This window comes from Bos indicus, chromosome 3 (genome assembly GCF_029378745.1).
Source record: "Bos indicus isolate NIAB-ARS_2022 breed Sahiwal x Tharparkar chromosome 3, NIAB-ARS_B.indTharparkar_mat_pri_1.0, whole genome shotgun sequence".
Taxonomy (NCBI): domain Eukaryota; kingdom Metazoa; phylum Chordata; class Mammalia; order Artiodactyla; family Bovidae; genus Bos; species Bos indicus.
In genome coordinates, this window is record NC_091762.1 from 100065962 (window position 1) to 100084987 (window position 19026).

Consider the following 19026-nt stretch of genomic DNA (forward strand, 5'->3'; position numbering starts at 1 on the left):
GGCCGGAAGTGCGGCAGACTAGTCGTAGTGGCGAACACACGCTCCGATTGGCATGTACTACCGTCCAGAGGCAGGGGACAGGGATAGCTGGTATTTGCACCAGAGAAGGATTTGCTAAGGAATATCCCCTTAGCCACACCAGGCCCAAATATGTTGACTTGGGGGGTTATTTGAATTATTGCTTTCTAAGAAACTTGGGAAGTATGCAGAAATACTTGATATTCTTTTAGCGCAGTTCCCAGTCTTCCCCACATCGTCGATGGAACCGTCCTAACTGCTGACCTTTTCAAGATGGCGGCCCGAGACTGCTACTCGCGGACTCGCGCACCTCCCCAAGATGGCGGCGCCCGAGGCCTGGCGCGCCCGGAGTTGCTGGTTCTGTGAGGTAGCGGCAGCAACGACCATGGAGGCCACGTCCCGGGAGGCGGCGCCAGCGAAGAGCTCGGCCTCGGGCCCCAGCGCTCCCCCCGCCCTGTTCGAGCTGTGCGGGCGGGCGGTGAGCGCCCATATGGGGGTTCTGGAAAGCGGGGTGTGGGGTAAGTCGCGGGATGAGGGGCTACCACTGGCAACGAACGGAGGCGGCCCAGCGGCCGGGGGGCGCGGGGGGCGAGGCCAGGAGGCCTGGGGCAAGGCCCAGCTCTGGGCACTGGAAGTCAGACCTTCGGGATGGAGCAAGAATTCTGTGACTGGCAGGACTGTGCACAGTAAAGACGGAGACCAAACTGGCAGGTGGACCCGCACCGCGGCCTGGCTGGGGGGCTCGGGGGGCGAGGCCAGGAGGCCCAGTCTGGGGTGAAGCGGGCAGAGCCCGGGCGACAAGAGGCAGGAGTGACTAGCCGGGCCTTGGTCACCGAAGTGACACTCGGACTGGGTCGGGCTGCAGAACCTCGGATGTCGAACGGACGGGCAGGGATGGCACTGCTACTTGGGGGCGGGGGCCGAGGCCTGGAGGCCCGGCCTAAGGCCAGGAGGCCAGGCCCAGGGCAACGTAACCAGACTGACGGCGCGCGGCCTCCGCTGTCTGCCTGACAGACCGTGGGGGCTGTGGAGGCCAAGCCGCTGGGCGAGGGCAGCCAGTGGACTGGAGAGTGAAGGGATGGGGCTGCGGGAGAGGCCGAAAGGCTCGGGGCGCCGAGGCCTTTCTGACGGCCCGGGGCTGGAGGGAGCTGACTGACTGACGGCCAGGGCCTCGGGTACCAAACTGAGTGAGCGACTGACTGACGGGCAGGACTCGGAGCGCCGGAGGCCGCTCGGATTGGCCGGAGCGGCGAGGAAGGGCCAGAGAGCGGGTGAAGGGAGGCCCGGAGCGGGTCAATCGACTGAGGCGCGAATGACGGACAGGCGGGAAGGGCCACGGAGGCCCCAGGCGCGGCGAGGGCCTGGGGAACCCGAACTGGGAGGGGGCGCGGCGCCGCTTGGAGGACTGGGTCCGGGTGGAGTGAAAGAAGGCCCGGGGCCTGAAAGCGGCCGGGACCGCCAGGCCCGGCCTGGGTTGAGGGCGCCCAGGCTGAGTAGCAAAGGCGGGTGGCCGGGGGCACTGGGATGAGGGCCTGGGACGGTGAGCCGACTAGCCTGTCGGGGGGCCTGGCAGTACAGCGGCGGCGGGGCAAGCGAAGTAACGGAGGGAGGCCTGCAGGCGGATGGGCGCGAGGAGGCCGGGCCATGGATTGGGTACTGCTGGTGGCAGCCAGGCGGCTGAGGAGGAAAACGCGAGTGGACGACCTGGGCACGATAGTGAGTGTGAAAGAGGAAAGTGAGAGCTCTGGGGGTAGGCCTGCCTGCCTGGGCCTAGGAGGCCTTGGGCCTGACAGACTGCTGGAGCGAGGGGGTGGGGCCGGAGGCCTGGGCTGAAGTTGGGTGAGGAGATCTCAGGCCAGGCCAGGCCGGAGGCCCCGGGACGGGGGAGCGGATGGCAGGAGAGGAGGCCCTAGGCCCTGGCGGTAAGAGGGTCTAGTGTAGGCCTCAGAGAGTGTGGTGGTGTTTTTGCCTGGAGGAAGGCCTGAGGAAGGCCTCCCGTAAGGTCAGGAGTCGGGGCTTAAGGTCCTGGGATGGGGGATTTGGATTACACCCTGAGGAGGCCGATGTGGAGAAAAGACCCTGAAATGTGGGGAGCTGGACCTTCAGGAATAAGCCCCAAAGCTGTGGAGTGGTTAAGGAGGTCCAAGGATGTAGGAAGGCCCTTGGTGAAGTGGGGGTGGGGCACCCTTCCTGAAGAGGCCCAAGTGTCTTGTCTGGTGAGGGAAGGCTGTTAGCAGTCCTCAGGCCTGGTGAGGGGGAGGGGATTGTGGAGGCCCTGGACCAACAACTAAAAAGAATAGGGTCAAGCTGACCCAGAGGGAATGGGAGAAAAGTCTCAGTGAATCTGGGCAGGAGACTCAGAAAAGTCCTGGGGAATTTGGAAGAAGATACAGTGGATCTGGCTTTGTCAGCCCGGAGCATCTAGAATGCTAAACCTAACTAAGAGGGACTAGGACTGAGGGTGAAGTTCCCAAGTTGGGAAAGCAAAGCATTAAAGATACGAGCTAAAAAGAAGAGACTCCGGTTTGATCTCTGGGTCAGGAAGATCGCCTGGAGGAGGAAATGGCAACTGACTCCAGTATTCTTGTCTGGAAAATTCCGCGGACAGAGGACCCTGGCGGGCTACAGTCCATGGGGTTGCAGGGTTGGACACAACTGACACACACACACGAAAAGAAGCGAGGAAGAGCCTGGCTTAAGAAGATTGAGGAAAGGTAGAGAAGAGTTTGTGAATAATAGGGGATGAGAATGTCTGTGAAAGGGGATGGCTCTACAGAGAGGAGCATATTGGAGGGACAGAGGAGGAAGAGCTCCTATGGGCCTTGCCCAGGTGGACAGTCACACAGAAAGAGCTGAATCAAGTTAGGCCTCTTAGAAGGGCCAAGTAAGAGGCCTGCTAGCAGTGCTATTTTGGAGCAAGGTCTCAGTGTGGGCTAACAGCCAAGAAAGCCTTCCTGGAAGTAGTGCACTAGCATTTCTTTGTGTAGGGAGAGAGAAGGGGAAAATGAGTAGAGCCAGCAGGAAAGGATATAATGAGGAATAGAACAGGTATGTTATACCTTGAATGCCAGGATATGGAACTTGGACTTTATCTTGAATGCAGTAAAGAGATTTCATTAGTATATTAGCAAACGGAATTAATGCTCTTCTTCAGTGGGTACATTGAGTACCTACTATGTACAAAGAACTGTACTAAGCTCTTGGATATCAGGATTCAGTTACTGCACAAGTAAGGATAAAAGGTCCTGGAATGTAAGTTTTAAAAGAATTTCCTTAGGTATCAAGATCTTAAAACTTGTTCTTGGCAGAACAGAGAAGCTTTTGACAGAATAGGAATAATAATAGCTAAAGTTTAGTGAAATTATGGCCAGCAACAGTCTTCAAGTCTGGTCTCTTCAAGTCTACAAATATGGTCTTCTTTAATTTTCACAACAATCTTAAGAGGTAGTTATTATTATCTCCATTTTAAAATTAAGGAAATTGAGGCTCAAAGACATTAATTTGTCCATGAATTCATAATTAACTAAGTGATACAATCAGCATTTCACCCAGTTTTGTCCCAACTCTAGAGACTATACCATTTAGCCACAATATTATAATGCCTCTCAGATCTAGGGAAGTTAGCAAGAGCGAGTTTTGTTTTTAAGATATATTGAATTAAGAGTATAGAACCTAATTATTTCTATTCTTCATAGGAAAGTACTAGTTCAGGGTACAGTGGGAGCCCAAAGGATGGAAGTGGCCAGTCTGGAAGAGTGAGAAGGGAATCCAGAGAAGGCTTAGTAAAGGGCATGTGATACATGAAAGATGAGTAGTTGATATGCTGAAAATGGCAAGAGCATTCCTGATGGAGAGAACAGCATAACAAAGGCAGAGGCAGAAAGCAGGGAGGTAGGTAAATGAAAAAAGGTAGTTTAGTATGACTGAAGTATAGGGGGCAAAGCAGGGAGCTGGAGAAGTTAGTAGGGCTCAGATTATAAAAGACTTTTTTTAATCACACATATTCAATAGGACCTTTTAAGTGCAGAATGGTTCATTATGCTCGGGCAGAAGTGAGCTGCCAGCTCCTAAATGAGCCCATCTGCTTGCTTTGTGGGATTATCTCACCCTTGAAGATGTGCATGCCTCTGAAATTCCCACTGCAAACTAAGTGTCTGAAGATAAGTGGACCAGAGTTTGAATTAGACTTAGGTTAGCGTCTAAAGATTTCTACTTGTCAAGTGAGAAGTCTTTCTGTTTTCCTTTCCAGTAGAATGAATAATGCTTGTAACCCTGGGAGAAAAAAGTAAATTTTGTGTTTGGTTTTTGTAGCCCTCCCAGGCCCAATACTTCAAAGCATCTTACCTCTGCTCAATATATATTACTTGGAGAGGATTGAGGAAACTGCCCTCAAGAAAGGTGAGTGTTTTTCTGTCTCTTTCTCAGTGATTGTAAGCAAGGCACCATGATGTTCTTCAGGTAAATATGACACTTGATACCTGCATAGAACTTCATGCTTTTCAAAAAGTACCCTCACACCTATTTTCTTATCTGATTTCTCAATGTCCTGTGAAACACAAAACAAGTATTTAATCCCCATTATACTAATAAAAATGAAACCACAAGCACACCACAATTAAGAGCAAAGCCAGGTAGAACACAGATCTTTTGTTTTGGGCATTTTTGGTCTTGCCTCATGGCTTGAGGATCTTAGTTTCCCAATAAGAGATTGAACTCGGCCCCTGGCAGTGAAAGCACCTAGTCCTAACCACTCCACCGCCAAGGAGTTCCCAAGCCCAGATCTTTTGAAATTTTAGTTTTTCTATTTTTTCAGACTACCTCCTAAGCTCCTCATTAAATACATGTTAACAGCTAACATTCATCCTTGTCTCAAGCATTGTCTTAGGCACTCTATCTGGAGAAACTTATTTAATATTTTCATCAATTTTGCAAAATCACTATTATTAACTACATTTTGTAGATAATGAAACTGAGGTACAGAAAAATTAAGTAACTTGCTCAAAGTCACACAGCTAGACTGTTCTGGTATTTAAACCTAAACAGTCTGTCTTTAGAGCCAGTGCTCTTTACCAGTCTGCCATATTGCTCCTGTGAACCTAGAAAAGGACATTAAAAGGCTGATGTACTTCAGTCATGGAGACCAAGGAGCAGCTAAGTAAATGTGTTATTTCTCTCTACAGGCCTCTCCACTCAGGCCATTTGGCGCCGACTATGGGATGAGCTGATGAAGACAAGGCCTTCCAGTTTGGAAGTAAGTTAAGGCACCAGGTAGAGCTCTGGCCTCATTACATGGTGAAAGCAGGAATAGAACACACACACAAGCTGGGTACTGGTAAAGTGCAGGGGCAGGCATGGGATGAATTTGAGAAGACGGCTGTAAGGGCTTGTCACAAAGTTCTTTCCTGTTTAACATTTGTCACTGACTGACTTGTTCACCATGTTTGCAGGTGACATAAAACAGGGAAAGATAGTGATCATATTGGATGGCAGAACCTGGATTCAGGTCTTGATAGGGCTGGAACAATGGTCACACCTAACAGGATGAAATTGAACAGAATAAACCAACTCTTGAGTCTAAAAAATTCCAATTTCATGACCTCAGGGTAGTGGGTGGAGGGGTCTGGCTTAGCAGCAGCTAGTATAAAAAAGATTAAGGGGGTTTAGTCTGCAGTGTGCTGAAACCACTCATATAATGACTGTATCCTGAACTGTGTGAACTAATGTAACTGTAATGTAGACTGAAGGACATGGGGGATGATAGACCTGCTTGACTCTGCAGTGGTCAGGCTATCCCTGGAGTATGGAGAAAGAAGTCAAAGCCACATCTTGTGAGTCACATTTGGAAGACTGGAGATATTTGTCCTGAAAAAAAGAAGACTTGAGCAATATGAACTGTCTTGAAATATCTGAAAGAGGGATTAATAGGTTTGTTCTGAGTGGAAGCTAAAGGAAGATAACTTTTTGCTAAGCTGAATGTAGAATTTTTAAACTGTGTGCTTATTGGTGATGAAACAAGCTAATTCCAAAGGTAATAAGCTTCCCATCACTAAGTGTTTATAGAGTCTAGATAACCACCTGACACAAGGGTATTGTAAAAGAAATTCAGCATTGTTGGAGATGTTGGACAAGATGACTTTTAGGACTCCTCTTAGCCCTAAGATTCTATTATTCATTGGTTCAGCTATAACTCAATGGAGCTCTCATCTCTGTTGCTGCTGCATAATCAGGTGACAGGACAGACTAATTTCAATAAACATTTACTCCAGCTTACCACATACCATGTATTATGCTAAATATTTTAAGTACAGCCATAATCCCTAGTCTTGAAAAACTATCAGTTTACTGGGGAAATCTGCAAACAAATACATCATGTATGCCAGGGCAAGTCGTATGACTGAGTGTAGCAAGGAGATTGAAAGAAAAGAGAACAAGTCTTTCCTAGGAAGTAATCATTTGAATTGGGTGTTACATGGTGAATGAGGCCAGATGACAAGATAACAAGCTCTTATCAGGAACTGCAGATTTATTTTGTGAGTATACACTAGGTTCAGTAACATTCAGCTCCTTTAGCTTCCCACTTCCAGATCTAGATGCAATCCCTGCCGTTCAGCACAGACACTGAGGCCCAACGAAATCATCAGGCATTATGTACAGGATTTAGGCCTTAAGAGGAAGAGAAGTGGACACAAGGATGTTAGAAAGTGGAAATAGCTTTCTGCAGTCTTTAAAGAAACATGATTCACTTTGTCACAGTGTTTCCCAGGTAGTATGGTTGACTAGGAAGTGATGGAGATTGTAGTATCTTTCTCTTTGAGAAAGCTTTTTCCACCATTATCTCAAGCTTCCTGGAAAGAAATGTCTGTTTGTTAGCTGTTTCCTTGTCTCAGAGTATTTCAGAATATTTAGGAAGCCCCAGGCCTGATGGCCTCACAGTCACCTACACAAAGGTCTTAACTTGGAACATATCCATTTCAGAGGGTATCTTCTTCCACTTCCCACTTTTGCGTAATAGTAACCTTCACTTCATTCATAATTAAACAGTTATTAAGTGATTGTACAGTTCCAGGCACTATGCTAGGTTCTAAGTATACAGTGGTGAGCAAGATAGACATAGCCCTATTATAAAGCAGTAATATTTCAAACTATGTAGTACTAATGTATGTGTATATTAAGAGATCTGTAGAATAAAAGAGATATTCTGGAAACAAAGCAATGAGGAAATAAAGGATTATTCAATAAATGGTTCTCTAGTGATTGGTTAACCATTTGGAAAAAATAGTTAAGAGTCTTGTTTGGCAGAAACCAACACAATTCTGTAAAGCAATTGTTCTTCAATTAAAAGATAAATGTAAAATTTAAAAAAAGAGCTTCACTTTACAGTATATTCAGTTTCTATATGCAAAACCAATACAATATTGTAATTAGCCTCCAATTATAATAAATAAATTTATACTAAAGATTACTTTGTAAAAAGTAAAAGCACAAAACAATTTTAAAAATAAAGGTGACTGGTTATCTAGTCTCAGAGTAGACAGCACTAGTAAATGGGTAGAACAATAAGAAAAAAATATACAGACACATTTGGCCACATAAAATGCCAACACTGTAAATACAATTTAGTGAAAGATTCTTCCAGGCCAAGAATACTGGAGTGGGTTGCCATTTCTTTCTCCAGAGGATCTTCCCAACCCAGGGGGATGGAACCCAGGTCTTTGCAGGCAGATTCTTTATTGGTCTGAGCCACCAGGGAAGCCCAAACACAATTTAAAAGGTGCATAAACTAGGAAATTATGAATGTTTGCACCAATATTTGCAAAATAAAAGGATACAGAGAATAAGACAAAAAAGCAAACAGTAAAATGAATAAAGATTTGGATAAGTCACAAAGTATACAAAAATTTCCAATAAATTTAAAAAATGTTCAATTTCACTAATAATAGAAAATGGGAAAGTAAAATTCTACCTCTTTAAAAGATAATTCCAGGGGTGGGCAGAACTTGCATTTTAATATGTTGTTGGCAGGAGCAGAAATGCTACAACTTTCTTGGTGGGTAATCTGGTGCTAACTGTCAAGATTCTTTAAAAAATGCTCAAATTCTTCAACTAAAATTATATTTTATGGTATATAAAAACTGAGATACTCATGAAGATTTATTTCCAGATGTTCATTATAGCAAAGTTATAAACAATTTAAGTATTCAATAATATAGAAATTATTAAATATAGCACATCCATATTTTCAAAATTATTAATAAAGTCATTCTAGAAATACTTAAATATTTCTAAAATTTAAATAGTGGTAAAAATGTTTAATGATGTGGTGGTATAGTCTTTTTTATTTTTTAAGCCCAGAATTTGAAACTGTTCAGAATTGTCTCAGTGTTATAAACACAAATACCTATGGCTTGTCACATATACACTCCAGAAAGTTTTACACGATTTTTGATTTGCTTCCATAAACTATTCCTGTTATCAGAAAAACAATGGACAATATATAGTTGAGTATGGCTCTAAAAGTTTAGTATAAGAAAATATTTAGCTCTCCCTGGTTTGTACACACATTTCTTCCTGACCAGTACCTGAGCTACCAGCCCATTGTGGATGGGCCAAGGATTAGTTGTGTTGGTAAGCAAATGCCACTTCACCTCTTTGATGGTGTGTCATTTCCCAAGAGAAAATATTCAAATTACTTTGCATTGTCTGAACTATAGTGTACAAGTCCACAAAATGAGTGGCTTGGACTACTAGATCTCTCAGGTTATTTTTCAGCTTTGAAATTTTAGCACAGAATCTTGTACAGGCTGGTGATGGAATAAAGTGACAGTGAGTTGCTGTCTGTCTATGCATTAATAAAAGTGACAGTGAGTTGCTATCTACGCATTAGTTGTCAGCTAATTTTTTTACACATTTGATTCTCATAATTCTGTCATGTAGATATAGTTATCTTCCTCAGTTTATATATGATGAAACACACAGAAAGAGTAAAAGTGATTTGCCTAAGTTTCAGTTTGTGAATGGCAGACCTACCCAGTTGTGGCAGCCTGGCCCTGGAGCAAATGCTCTTAATCACTGTCATGTTGCTTTCATTGGTTATCACAGGTCTGAGGTGTTCCAATTTCAAGTATTCTCTCCCATTGTCTTCATGAACCAATAAAATGTCTGAAAAACCCAAGTATTTAGTTATCTACAGTTCATATTCCACATGCCTTATAGTTGGAAACTTACACCTTAATTTTCACATTTGTCTGTAATCTTAGCCCCAGATCTCATAGTAACCATCTACTTCACTTGTGAAGTTAAAGCCTTGCTGGGGTTACCTGCAAGTATCTTTCAAGATTGTGTGGGCCAGCAATGTGTGAAAAATGTGTTGAGTGAGGATGGATTGAAGGATTCAGGAATACCTTCTTTACTTCTATTAAGGCTAAGTAGAGATTTGGTTACCAGGTATTTTTTCCTGCTCCCCTCATGCCCCCACATTGCTGCTGGAGGGGTCTGTCTTATTGGTGCCATCCAGTTAGCTCAAACATGAAGTCATTCATGATTATTACAGCGTTCTCAGGGAACAACAGCTCAAGCAAAGGGAATGACACTTTTGCCCGAGAATAGGAGCCTAGCTCCTGACAAGAACCTCTTTTGAGGGTCAGTCTGATAGGAGGAATGCATGGAGGTAGGGTAGAAGCCAAAAGAAGTGTCTTATTTTTAGATTTGAGGAACCTCAGGCCCCTACTACCTTTGCTTCAGGCTGAATAAGCACCCTGCTTAACAGGCTTTGTCTCCATTAAGTCCATTTCCCATGTAGGGTAATTATCATTAACAGTAAAGTTACATTTTATATTTTACAGTTTATAAAGTGCTTGAATTTACATTTACAGTCTCCAGTTCGATCTTTACAACAAACCTGTGAAGGTGATATTATCCATATTTTACAAATGAAGAGGTTGAGTATGTCGCAGAGCTGGCACTTTTCAGTCATCAGACTTTCCGTGCACCTTAGGAGAGAATGGGGATTTAGAGAAGTATTTGCCTTTTGAGGTAGGCAGATCCTTTTGAGGTAGGTAGCTGTAGTTCCTAATCTCTGATATATGTATCAGAATCATTTGGGGGTAGATTTGAAAATAAAGATGCTTGCATCTTACCTCAGATGTAATCACCAAGTCTGGGTACATGGCATATGAATTTTGGAGAAAAAGTCCACAGTAAATTTGATGTATTCCAAAGGTTAAAAATCACTTGTGTTTAGAGTTCTCCTGAATGTATCAGAGTAGACTGGTGAAACCTCATATCCAAGTATGGCCTTGGAGAAAACTAAGACTTGGTCCCTCCTCTCCAGGAATTTATCTGGTTGGGATGAGACATGATGTACACAGGGAGAGTGACAATACCATGAGACATATTTACCATTGTCTAAAGACATGAATAGTCGAGTATGAGTTCCAAAAGGAGGAGGTTGCGGGGGGGGGGGGGGGGGGCAGTCAGTGAGATCTACAATTTTAGGGAGAAATGAACAGCCTCAAAGAGCAAAATGTTGATAGGTCCTTTCAGGAAGTCTGTTTGGGCAGTGGAGAGCATTTCTGGCAGATGTAGGAAGGAACAAAGGCAGGTTTGGGTCCCTGAGGTGACCAGTTTTGCCAAAGCAGAGCTTTCCTGAGCAAGTGGGAGATACAGCTTCTCCAGTAGGCAGAGCCCATATTGTGGACAGCTTTCCCTGCCAGGCTGAGGAACTTTAAATATGCTGCTGCCCTGATCCCCTTGGCAGTGGGGACTCAATAGGGGTATTGGAGAATAGTGTAATCAGAGTTGTTTTTGAATACAAAGATTAAACCCAGTGGACTTGTGTAAAAGTTTGGGAAGGGAAACAAGGAGAGCAGTCAGGAAGCTAATGAAGTACCAGGTGTTAGGTAATAAGGGGCTGAACAAAGGTGGCAGCAATAAGAATGAAAAGGTAGGATCAGATTCTAAAAACAAACGTGATAGAACAAGTATTTCACTTGAGGGACATTTTGGCAAAATTGTCTCTGGAACCAAATTTCCTGGGTTCAGGTTTTGGTTTTTGCTGTACCACACAGCTTGTGGAATTCTTACTCCCCAACCAGGTACTGAACCTGGGCCATAGGCAGTGAAAGCTCAGAGTCCTAACCACTGGACTGCCAAGGAATTCCCTCTTGAGTTTCAAATCTTAATCCTACCACTTAATTATGTAACCACAGGCAATGACATTTGTGCCTTGTTTTTCTTACCTGTAAATTGGATCTAATAGTAATATATACCTCAAAGATAAGAGGATTAAATGAACTTGCATGTTATTTAGAACATTTACTGGCTTAGTAAATAGCTAGCTATTGGAAGGAAACTATCCCGTGGGTAGCACTTAGTATCACAGCTGTCTGGAATGTTCTCTGCTTTTCAGAGCGTGACCTGTTGGCGAGCCAAGTTTATGGAGGCCTTTTTTTCCCATGTTCTACGTGGAACCATTGATGTGTCTTCTGACAGGCGTCTTTGTGACCAGCGCTTCTCACCTCTCCTGCATAGCTCCCGCCACGTCCGGCAACTCACCATCTGCAACATGCTGCAGGGTGCAACTGAGCTGGTGGCCGAGCCCAACCGCAGGGTTCTGGAGACCCTGGCCAGTTCCCTGCACACCCTTAAGTTCCGCCACTTGCTGTTCTCCGATGTGGCTGCTCAGCAGTCACTTCGGCAGCTGTTACATCAGCTTATTCACCATGGGGCTGTCAGCCAGGTGTCGCTGTACTCCTGGCCTGTGCCCGAGTCAGCCCTTTTCATTCTTATCCTCACCATGAGTGCTGGCTTCTGGCAGCCAGGCCCTGGTGGTCCGCCCTGTCGCCTCTGTGGAGAGGCCTCCCGAGGCCGGGCCCCATCCCGAGATGAAGGGTCCCTTTTGCTGGGCTCACGCCGGCCTCGCAGAGATGCTGCTGAGCGATGTGCTGCAGCTCTGATGGCCTCCCGGCGAAAGAGTGAAGCCAAGCAGACGGCCAGAGCTGCACCTGCCACTCGGGTAACACGCCGGAGCACACAGGAGAGCCTGACAGCAGGCGGCACAGACTCTAAGAGGGAGCCCCTCCCTCCAGCCACCTCCCATGAGGCTCCTGGCACCAAACGCCCACCTTCTGCTCCAGCCACCACCTCCTCTGCCTCTGCTTCCTCTTCCACATCCTCATCTAAACGGGCTCCAGCCAGCTCAGCCCCACAGCCTAAGCCCCTAAAGCGTTTTAAGCGAGCTGCAGGGAAGAAGGGTGCTCGCACCCGTCAGGGGTGTGGCGCAGAATCTGAAGACCTGTATGACTTTGTTTTCATTGTGGCGGGTGAGAAAGAGGATGGGGAAGAGATGGAGATCGGAGAAGTGGCTTGTGGAGCTTTGGATGGATCAGATCCCAGCTGCCTGGGGCTTCCAGCACTGGAAGCCTCCCAACGATTCCGCAGCATTTCCACCTTGGAGCTTTTCACAGTTCCACTCTCCACAGAGGCGGCTCTGACACTGTGCCACCTGCTGAGCTCCTGGGTGTCTCTGGAGAGCCTCACACTCTCCTATAATGGTGAGTGCCCTGGAGGGCTGAGATTTGGTTTCCCAGCACACCAGCTGTGCCCGTCAGGGGGAATAGGGGATATGATCAGGAAGCCAGAGATGTGGCCCTACCCACCTCAGGGAAGAGACTTAGTGGCAGACTCAGTGCTACAGAAGATGGATATATGGTCTATGGCTTGATCTAGTTGGAAGCAGGGGTTCCTGAGGAGCAGTGAGAATCTGAAGAGTCTACTTTGGATATGGTAGGCTAACCAAGGGCAGGTGGGAGAGTATAATGTATATAGGCCCAAGGAGAGGGCTGAGGTTGTCTCTTACCTATCATATCAAAGGAGCTGTACAAAAAGGTGTGGGACACTTGTTTAAAAAAAAAGATCAGACCAGCAACCTGCCAAACAGTCCTTAGGTCTTGCCCACCTTGTTGTGCCCAACTAGCCAAACTTCAGTTCTGACTGAACCCAGGAATCTACCTATGTTGCTGAATGCTGCTAAAGTCACACAATTGCAGATTAGTGTACTGTATACATTCCTGGTCATCAATCTCATATGAACCCTGTTTGCAATGTCAGGTCCATTCCTAACTCTACTACTTCCAAATCCTTTCTTCTTTTCCTTTCCTAGTAAATCTCACCTGCTTCACAGAGAAAATAGAAGCCATCACACATGAACTCCCTTCAATTTGTTAACCAGCCTATAAACTTCTGCATTTGCACTCTTTTCATCACAGTGGGATAAATGGCTGTCCTGTCTAAGGCTAACTCATCTGCTTGTGCTCTGGATCCATACACTCACCTCCCTAGGAAAACTTGTTTTTCAAATGCCTTAATAAGAACTTTTATATACTGCCTATTATGTGCCTGACATACTTTAAATATTCTTAAAACTGGTTTAATCCTTAAAATTGTGAAGCCAAGTGACTTGCCCAGGATAAGTCGATAGATTATAGACCTAGAATTCAAACCCAGGTGACCTGGCTCCAGAACTCATGCTTTTAAAGCACTAACTACTTAATGCTGCCTCTGTTCTCTGGATCAGGTATCCACCCAAAACTACCACCATATCTCCTCCATATATTCTACTTATGAACTACTGTCCTATTCTCTCCTGCCCTTCATAGACAACCTTAAGAGTTATCTGTGCTTTCTTCTTCTCACAGCCACTTCAGCCTTGCTTACACTCCCTCTACTGCATTGGGGACCTAGAGGTGACCAAGGCTATCTGTGTTGCGAAGTCCAGTATATACTTCTTAGTCCTCATATTCTTGACATCTACTATTCTGCATTTTCTTCATGTAATAGTCTCACTTCTAACCTCAAAAATTTCTGACTTTTTCTCCCTTTCTGGACATTATTTGCCCTAATATTCAGAGTTTCTCAAAGCTCTCCCACTTTACATTTCCTGGACAATTTTGTCCATTTCCTTGATTTCAAAGGCCAGCCATGCTCAAGACACCCCCATTTTGACATTAGCACATTATCTTAACTCCAGACCAGTTTTTCCATCTGACAACTAGGAATCACAGTATTGATAAACTGCATTCCCCAAGCTGAATTCATTTTCTTCCTTCTGTTCTCAGTGACATCACAGATGATTCAGTTGCCCAAAAGAAACCTGGATTCTTACTCCACATACATTAAAGATATCTCTCTTATTCCACATATATTAAAGATACAAATTGTATCTTTACAATCTCTCAGAATCACTTATCTCCACATCCTTAATTCAGATTATCATTACTTCTCACCTGGATTCATCATTTCAGCAGTTTGTCCATACTCACCATAGTTGTTTATGCCACAATCAAAGTAATTTCAAAGTGCAAATCTGTAACTCATTCATTTAAAAATTCAGTGGCTTCTTGTCACCTACTTTTAAGTTTTACTTACAGGGTCATTCATGTTCTTATCCCTGCTCACCTTTATAGTTGAATACTTCCCTCCCTTATACTTCACACACCAGCCAAATTGAGAATTTTTCAGTTCTTGGAACCTGCTACTTTCTCCTTCAGGTCTTGATATATGCAAAGTTCACTCTGCCAGTCACTCTTCTTCCACCTTTTAGCTTGTTTAGGACCTGCCTGCAAAGTCTTTACTGATGTAAGCTAGCCTGGGTGCTAAGTAGCCATCCTTTTATTTTCACAATACTCTTATTTCCCCAGTTCTCATCCCATGCTTTTGTTATCAGGTAGGAACAAGATCTGCTGCCCATGACTTATCTAGCAAAAAAAACAAAACAAAACTATTTACTAGGGCTGGTTGAGGTTTAAATGAATCAACAGGAGCCTGCTCAGTCCAGAGATATAGGTGTGTAGCTTCCACAGAATTATTTGCTTTGTGGCATTAATTACCCTAACCTTTCTGGATTCTACTTCCTTCTGTGGGATATGGTTTTCTGCCCCATTCCCACCCAATGACCCTTTTAAAGTATTCCCTGTTGGATCACTGTCATTCTCCAGCTTAGTTTTAGATGTTACCCATGACCTACAGGAAAAGTCCAGAGGTCTGTACTGTTTAGGTCCATCATTCAGCTAGCAACCACATGCTGCCCCACATTCTATCATGTTTTGTGACTCTGGCCTGACTGATGCTTGAGGGTATGACCCAGTAGAATAGACACCAGTCGGCTGGTTACCTGAGGAAAAAGCAAGACAATGGATGAATAATTGAGAATCATGGAAAATAATCTGATCCAGAGCTCAGATTTGGTAGTTTAATCAATATCTGAAGTTGTCTCTGAATGTTATCCCTGATGTAACTCCCACGATTGACCTAATGTCTTTCCTGCCATAGGCCTGGGCTCTAATATCTTCCGTCTACTGGACAGCCTGCGGGCCCTGTCAGTCCAGGCTGGATGCCGCCTCCGTGCCCTGCATCTCAGTGACCTGTTCTCACCACTGCCCATCCTGGAGCTGACACGTGCCATTGTGCGAGCCCTGCCCCTGCTGCGGGTCCTCTCTATCCGTGTGGACCACCCCAGCCAGAGGGACAACCCAGCTGTGCCTGGGAATGCAGGGCCCCCTAGCAACGTAATTGGGGATGAGGAGATACCAGGTGAAGCTTTGTGTGCGTGTATTTCCTCACAAATGTGCAGGTGTATTTGTGTGGGCCAGGCAAAAGATTTCTAATCCAGGTCTCTTAAACCACCACATTCCTGGCTATCTATAATTTGTTCCCTTTAGAGCCTGCTAATCTTAAAGATGGGCTTACCTGGTGGTTCAGATGGTAAAGAATCCTCCTGCAATGTGGGAGACCTGGGTTTGATCCCTGGGTTGGGAAGATCCCCTGGAGAAGGGAAGGCTACCCACTCCAGTGTTCTGGCCTGGAGAATTCTATGGACTGTAGAGTCCATGGGGTCACAGAGACTTGGGACACAACTGAGTGAACTTCAGTTTTCAAGATAACCATGGGTTGGATAGATCTCAGACCAACACTAGCCTAGTAGGGAGTCACTGGCACATCCACTCCAGAAAGGAGTCTGAACCAAGAAACGAACTGATGGGTCCCCATGTTATATGTTCTCTTAGTTCCTACGTGTCTCATATCCCACCATTCTGCATATGCTAAGTTGCTTCAGTCATGTCTGATTCTTTGTGACTCCCATGGACTGCAGCCCACCAGGCTCCTGTGTCCATGGGATTCTCCAGGCAAAAATATTGGAGTAGGTAGCCATTTCCTTCTCCAGGGCATCTTCCCGATCCTGGGATCAAACCCACGTCTCTTATGTCTCCTGTATTGGCAGGCAGGTTCTCTACCACTGGTGTCACTTGAGCCCACCATTGTGCATACTCTTTTACTATACTTGTGTCTGAGTAGTCTTCTTGGATTAAAAGCACCGTTAAGGGCAAGGACTAAACTGTATTAGCATCCTGCCAGCACATATAGGCACTCAAGGACAAGTAGATGAATAAATGATTTTTCAGTGAATCCCTTAAGTACAGGATGAGACCTGCAATGGGAGTGAAGTAGATATAACCAGTTGGAATCTTCTCTTCCTACCATATCCAGAAAACTGCCTGGAACAGCTGGAGATGGGATTTCCACGGGGAGCCCAGCCAGCCCCACTGCTCTGCTCTGTACTGAAGGCCTCAGGTTCTCTGCAGCAATTGTCCCTGGATAGTGCCACCTTTGCATCTCCCCAAGATTTTGGGCTTGTGTTGCAGACACTCAAAGGTATGATCCAGCTAGAATGATAAAGGGAAGAGAATAGAAGGGGACTTTGTTCTTTGGGAAAGCTAAGGTCCATGAACTTTCTCCCAATCCAGAGTATAACCTAACCCTAAAGAGGCTGAGCTTCCACGACATGAATCTGGCTGACTGTCAGAGTGAGGTGCTCTTTTTGCTACAGAATCTGACTCTTCAGGGTAAGTTCTTCATCTAGAACCCAGGGACTCATTGGTCCTCACTGCAGAACTGCCATGGTCTCACTGAATCAACAAGCCATAGTTCTTTTCTTAGTCTTACGTCCTCATAACTAAAATTATAGAACCTGCATCACCTTCCTTCTAGATAGTCCCCAACCTAACCATTCCTATACTAAACATGGGAAATTATTCACTTGTAAATTACCTCACCTGAAAGTATTCTTACCTTCCACTAGCTGACAGAAATGATGGTGGTGGGAAGGGATAAATGTGCTATCAGGCCCCCCTCATAGACTTGTCACTAATGTCCACCCCTGCATAAAAGGAAGTGAATGGAGAACTGTCCATCTAGAGAGTCTCCACATAGGCTCAGTCTCTGGTTTGAATCCTGACTTAGCTGCAACCTTGCTTGAGGGTTTGGACAAACTATTTTCTCCTGGGACTCTATAAAATGCTTATAACCCTTTTTAAGGCCCTGGGGACAGGTGGGACAGCACCAGTTCTCAGGCTGCCACCAGAACTTGTTCCAATTTTTCTTTACAGAGATTACCTTCTCCTTCTGCCGTCTGTTTGAGAAGCGCCCAGCCCAATTTCTGCCCGAGATGGTTGCTGCTATGAAGGGCAACTCCACATTGAAGGGCCTCCGGCTGCCAGGGAACCGCCTGGGTGGGGACAGGGCCCTGAGGAGGGAGAGGGGGAAGGAGCCAGTCCTCTGACCTAGAAACTCAGTGGGTGAAGGCACATACCTCTCCACTGGGAAGACAGGGGTTGGGATACAGTTGTGCTGGGGCTTTAGGAGACTGGGCTTCTCTCCAGCCAGAATTGGGTTGGGATACCTTTGTTTCCTATTCTGGGGTAAAGGTCATGAGCATTTCTCCCCATCTCCCCAGGGAATGCTGGCCTACTGGCCCTGGCAGATGTTTTCTCGGAAGATTCATCCTCCTCTCTCTGTCAGCTGGATATCAGGTACCCGTGGGGGTGGGGAATGACAAGGGATAAAGCTGCAGGGACACAGACCAGGGATTGATTCCTGGGTTTCTGATCCTCACCCCTACCAGTTCCAACTGCATCAAGCCAGATGGGCTTCTGGAGTTCGCCAAGCGGCTGGAGCGCTGGGGCCGTGGGGCCTTTGGTCACCTGCGCCTCTTCCAGAACTGGCTGGACCAGGATGCAGTCACAGCCAGGGAAGCCATCCGGCGGCTCCGGGCCACCTGCCATGTGGTTAGCGACTCGTGGGACTCATCGCAAGCCTTCGCAGATTATGTCAGCACCATGTGATGGGCCCAGGCCTCACAGGCCCATGCTCAGTACCATCAGCTTGCAGGGGCTGAGGCATGGGCTGCCCAGAACTCCCAGCACCAATTCTGTCTTTCTCTTTCTGCTATCTTTTTTCTCTTTTTTCCTTTTTCCCTTGCACTGAGGTCCTGGAGGCCTTGACGGGGCCCAGCAAAGGCATTCCCACACCTGGGTTTGGAGCCTTTGGGTTCCTTACCCAGTACTGGGCCGGGAGGTTTCAGTGGTCATCAATCACTGAGGACAGCCCCCGTCCCCTTCCCTGCCCCAGGGTTCTTGCTTTCCTTTCTCAAGCAGGTACCCAGGCTTTAGTGAAGGATAGGAGTGCCCATTACCAGGCCTCTCCTCTCTGCTGGGCTTACCATGCTGCTTCCAGGCCTCAGTCCCTTTCATACCTTTATTCCTTTCTTTTTTTTAACCAAAATTTTTCTTATAAAATAAATTTTGGGCAAACATCATGCAGCCCTTCTTGATTTTTCTCTCAGAGAACAAAATCCAACAGTGCCCTATTGGGCAGGGAGTCCCCTTTTCCCATCTCTTTCCTCTAACAGCTACACACCAGACCAGCTGGTTAAAGGTGGAGGCCCCGCTGCTCCTCATGGGAACGCTGGTGGAAAACAAAGGTGATGGCAGTGGAGGCAGCATCCCAAGCAGCCTGGAGTACCTCATCCTTGAGCCCCCGCTTATCAGTGCTGTGGTTCCACTGAGCCAGGTCTGAGGTGCAGTCAGAACCGTCAGGGGGTGGCCAGACCTGGTGGTTGTTGACACAGCGCCGGCAGCGCAACCTGGGGGCAGAGGACAGAAGTGTGGTTACTGT

The 19026-nt window shown here is 46.2% G+C and overlaps 2 protein-coding genes across 5 annotated transcripts in view; one reads left to right on the forward strand and one right to left on the reverse strand.

Moving 5' to 3' along the window:
* Positions 1-311: 311 nt before the first annotated feature.
* On the forward strand, positions 312-18667 carry LRRC41 (leucine rich repeat containing 41). 2 transcript variants are annotated; one of them, XM_019957543.2, is made up of 10 exons: positions 312-536; positions 4330-4416; positions 5199-5269; positions 11426-12569; positions 15346-15606; positions 16561-16725; positions 16818-16916; positions 17460-17582; positions 17807-17882; positions 17975-18667. In XM_019957543.2, exons 1-10 carry the CDS (start codon positions 338-340, stop codon positions 18192-18194), a joined length of 2445 nt encoding a protein of 814 aa, XP_019813102.1. In that variant the 5' UTR covers positions 312-337; the 3' UTR covers positions 18195-18667. The 2 variants fall into 2 exon arrangements, with proteins under 2 accessions (XP_019813102.1, XP_070642706.1); XM_070786605.1 differs by lacking the exon at positions 312-536 and adding an exon at positions 775-2732.
* Positions 6524-19026, reverse strand: part of RAD54L (RAD54 like) — a 38437-nt gene continuing 25934 nt past the window's right edge. For 2 of the 3 annotated variants that reach the window (XM_070786606.1, XM_019957544.2), the window contains exon 18: positions 18593-18994. In XM_070786606.1, the coding sequence (XP_070642707.1) occupies positions 18781-18994 (214 nt within the window). In that variant the 3' untranslated portion in view covers positions 18593-18780. Of the gene's footprint in view, positions 6682-9045; positions 9178-9916; positions 10008-18592; positions 18995-19026 lie in introns of those variants that run through there. The other variant, XR_011565898.1, reaches the window with a different exon arrangement.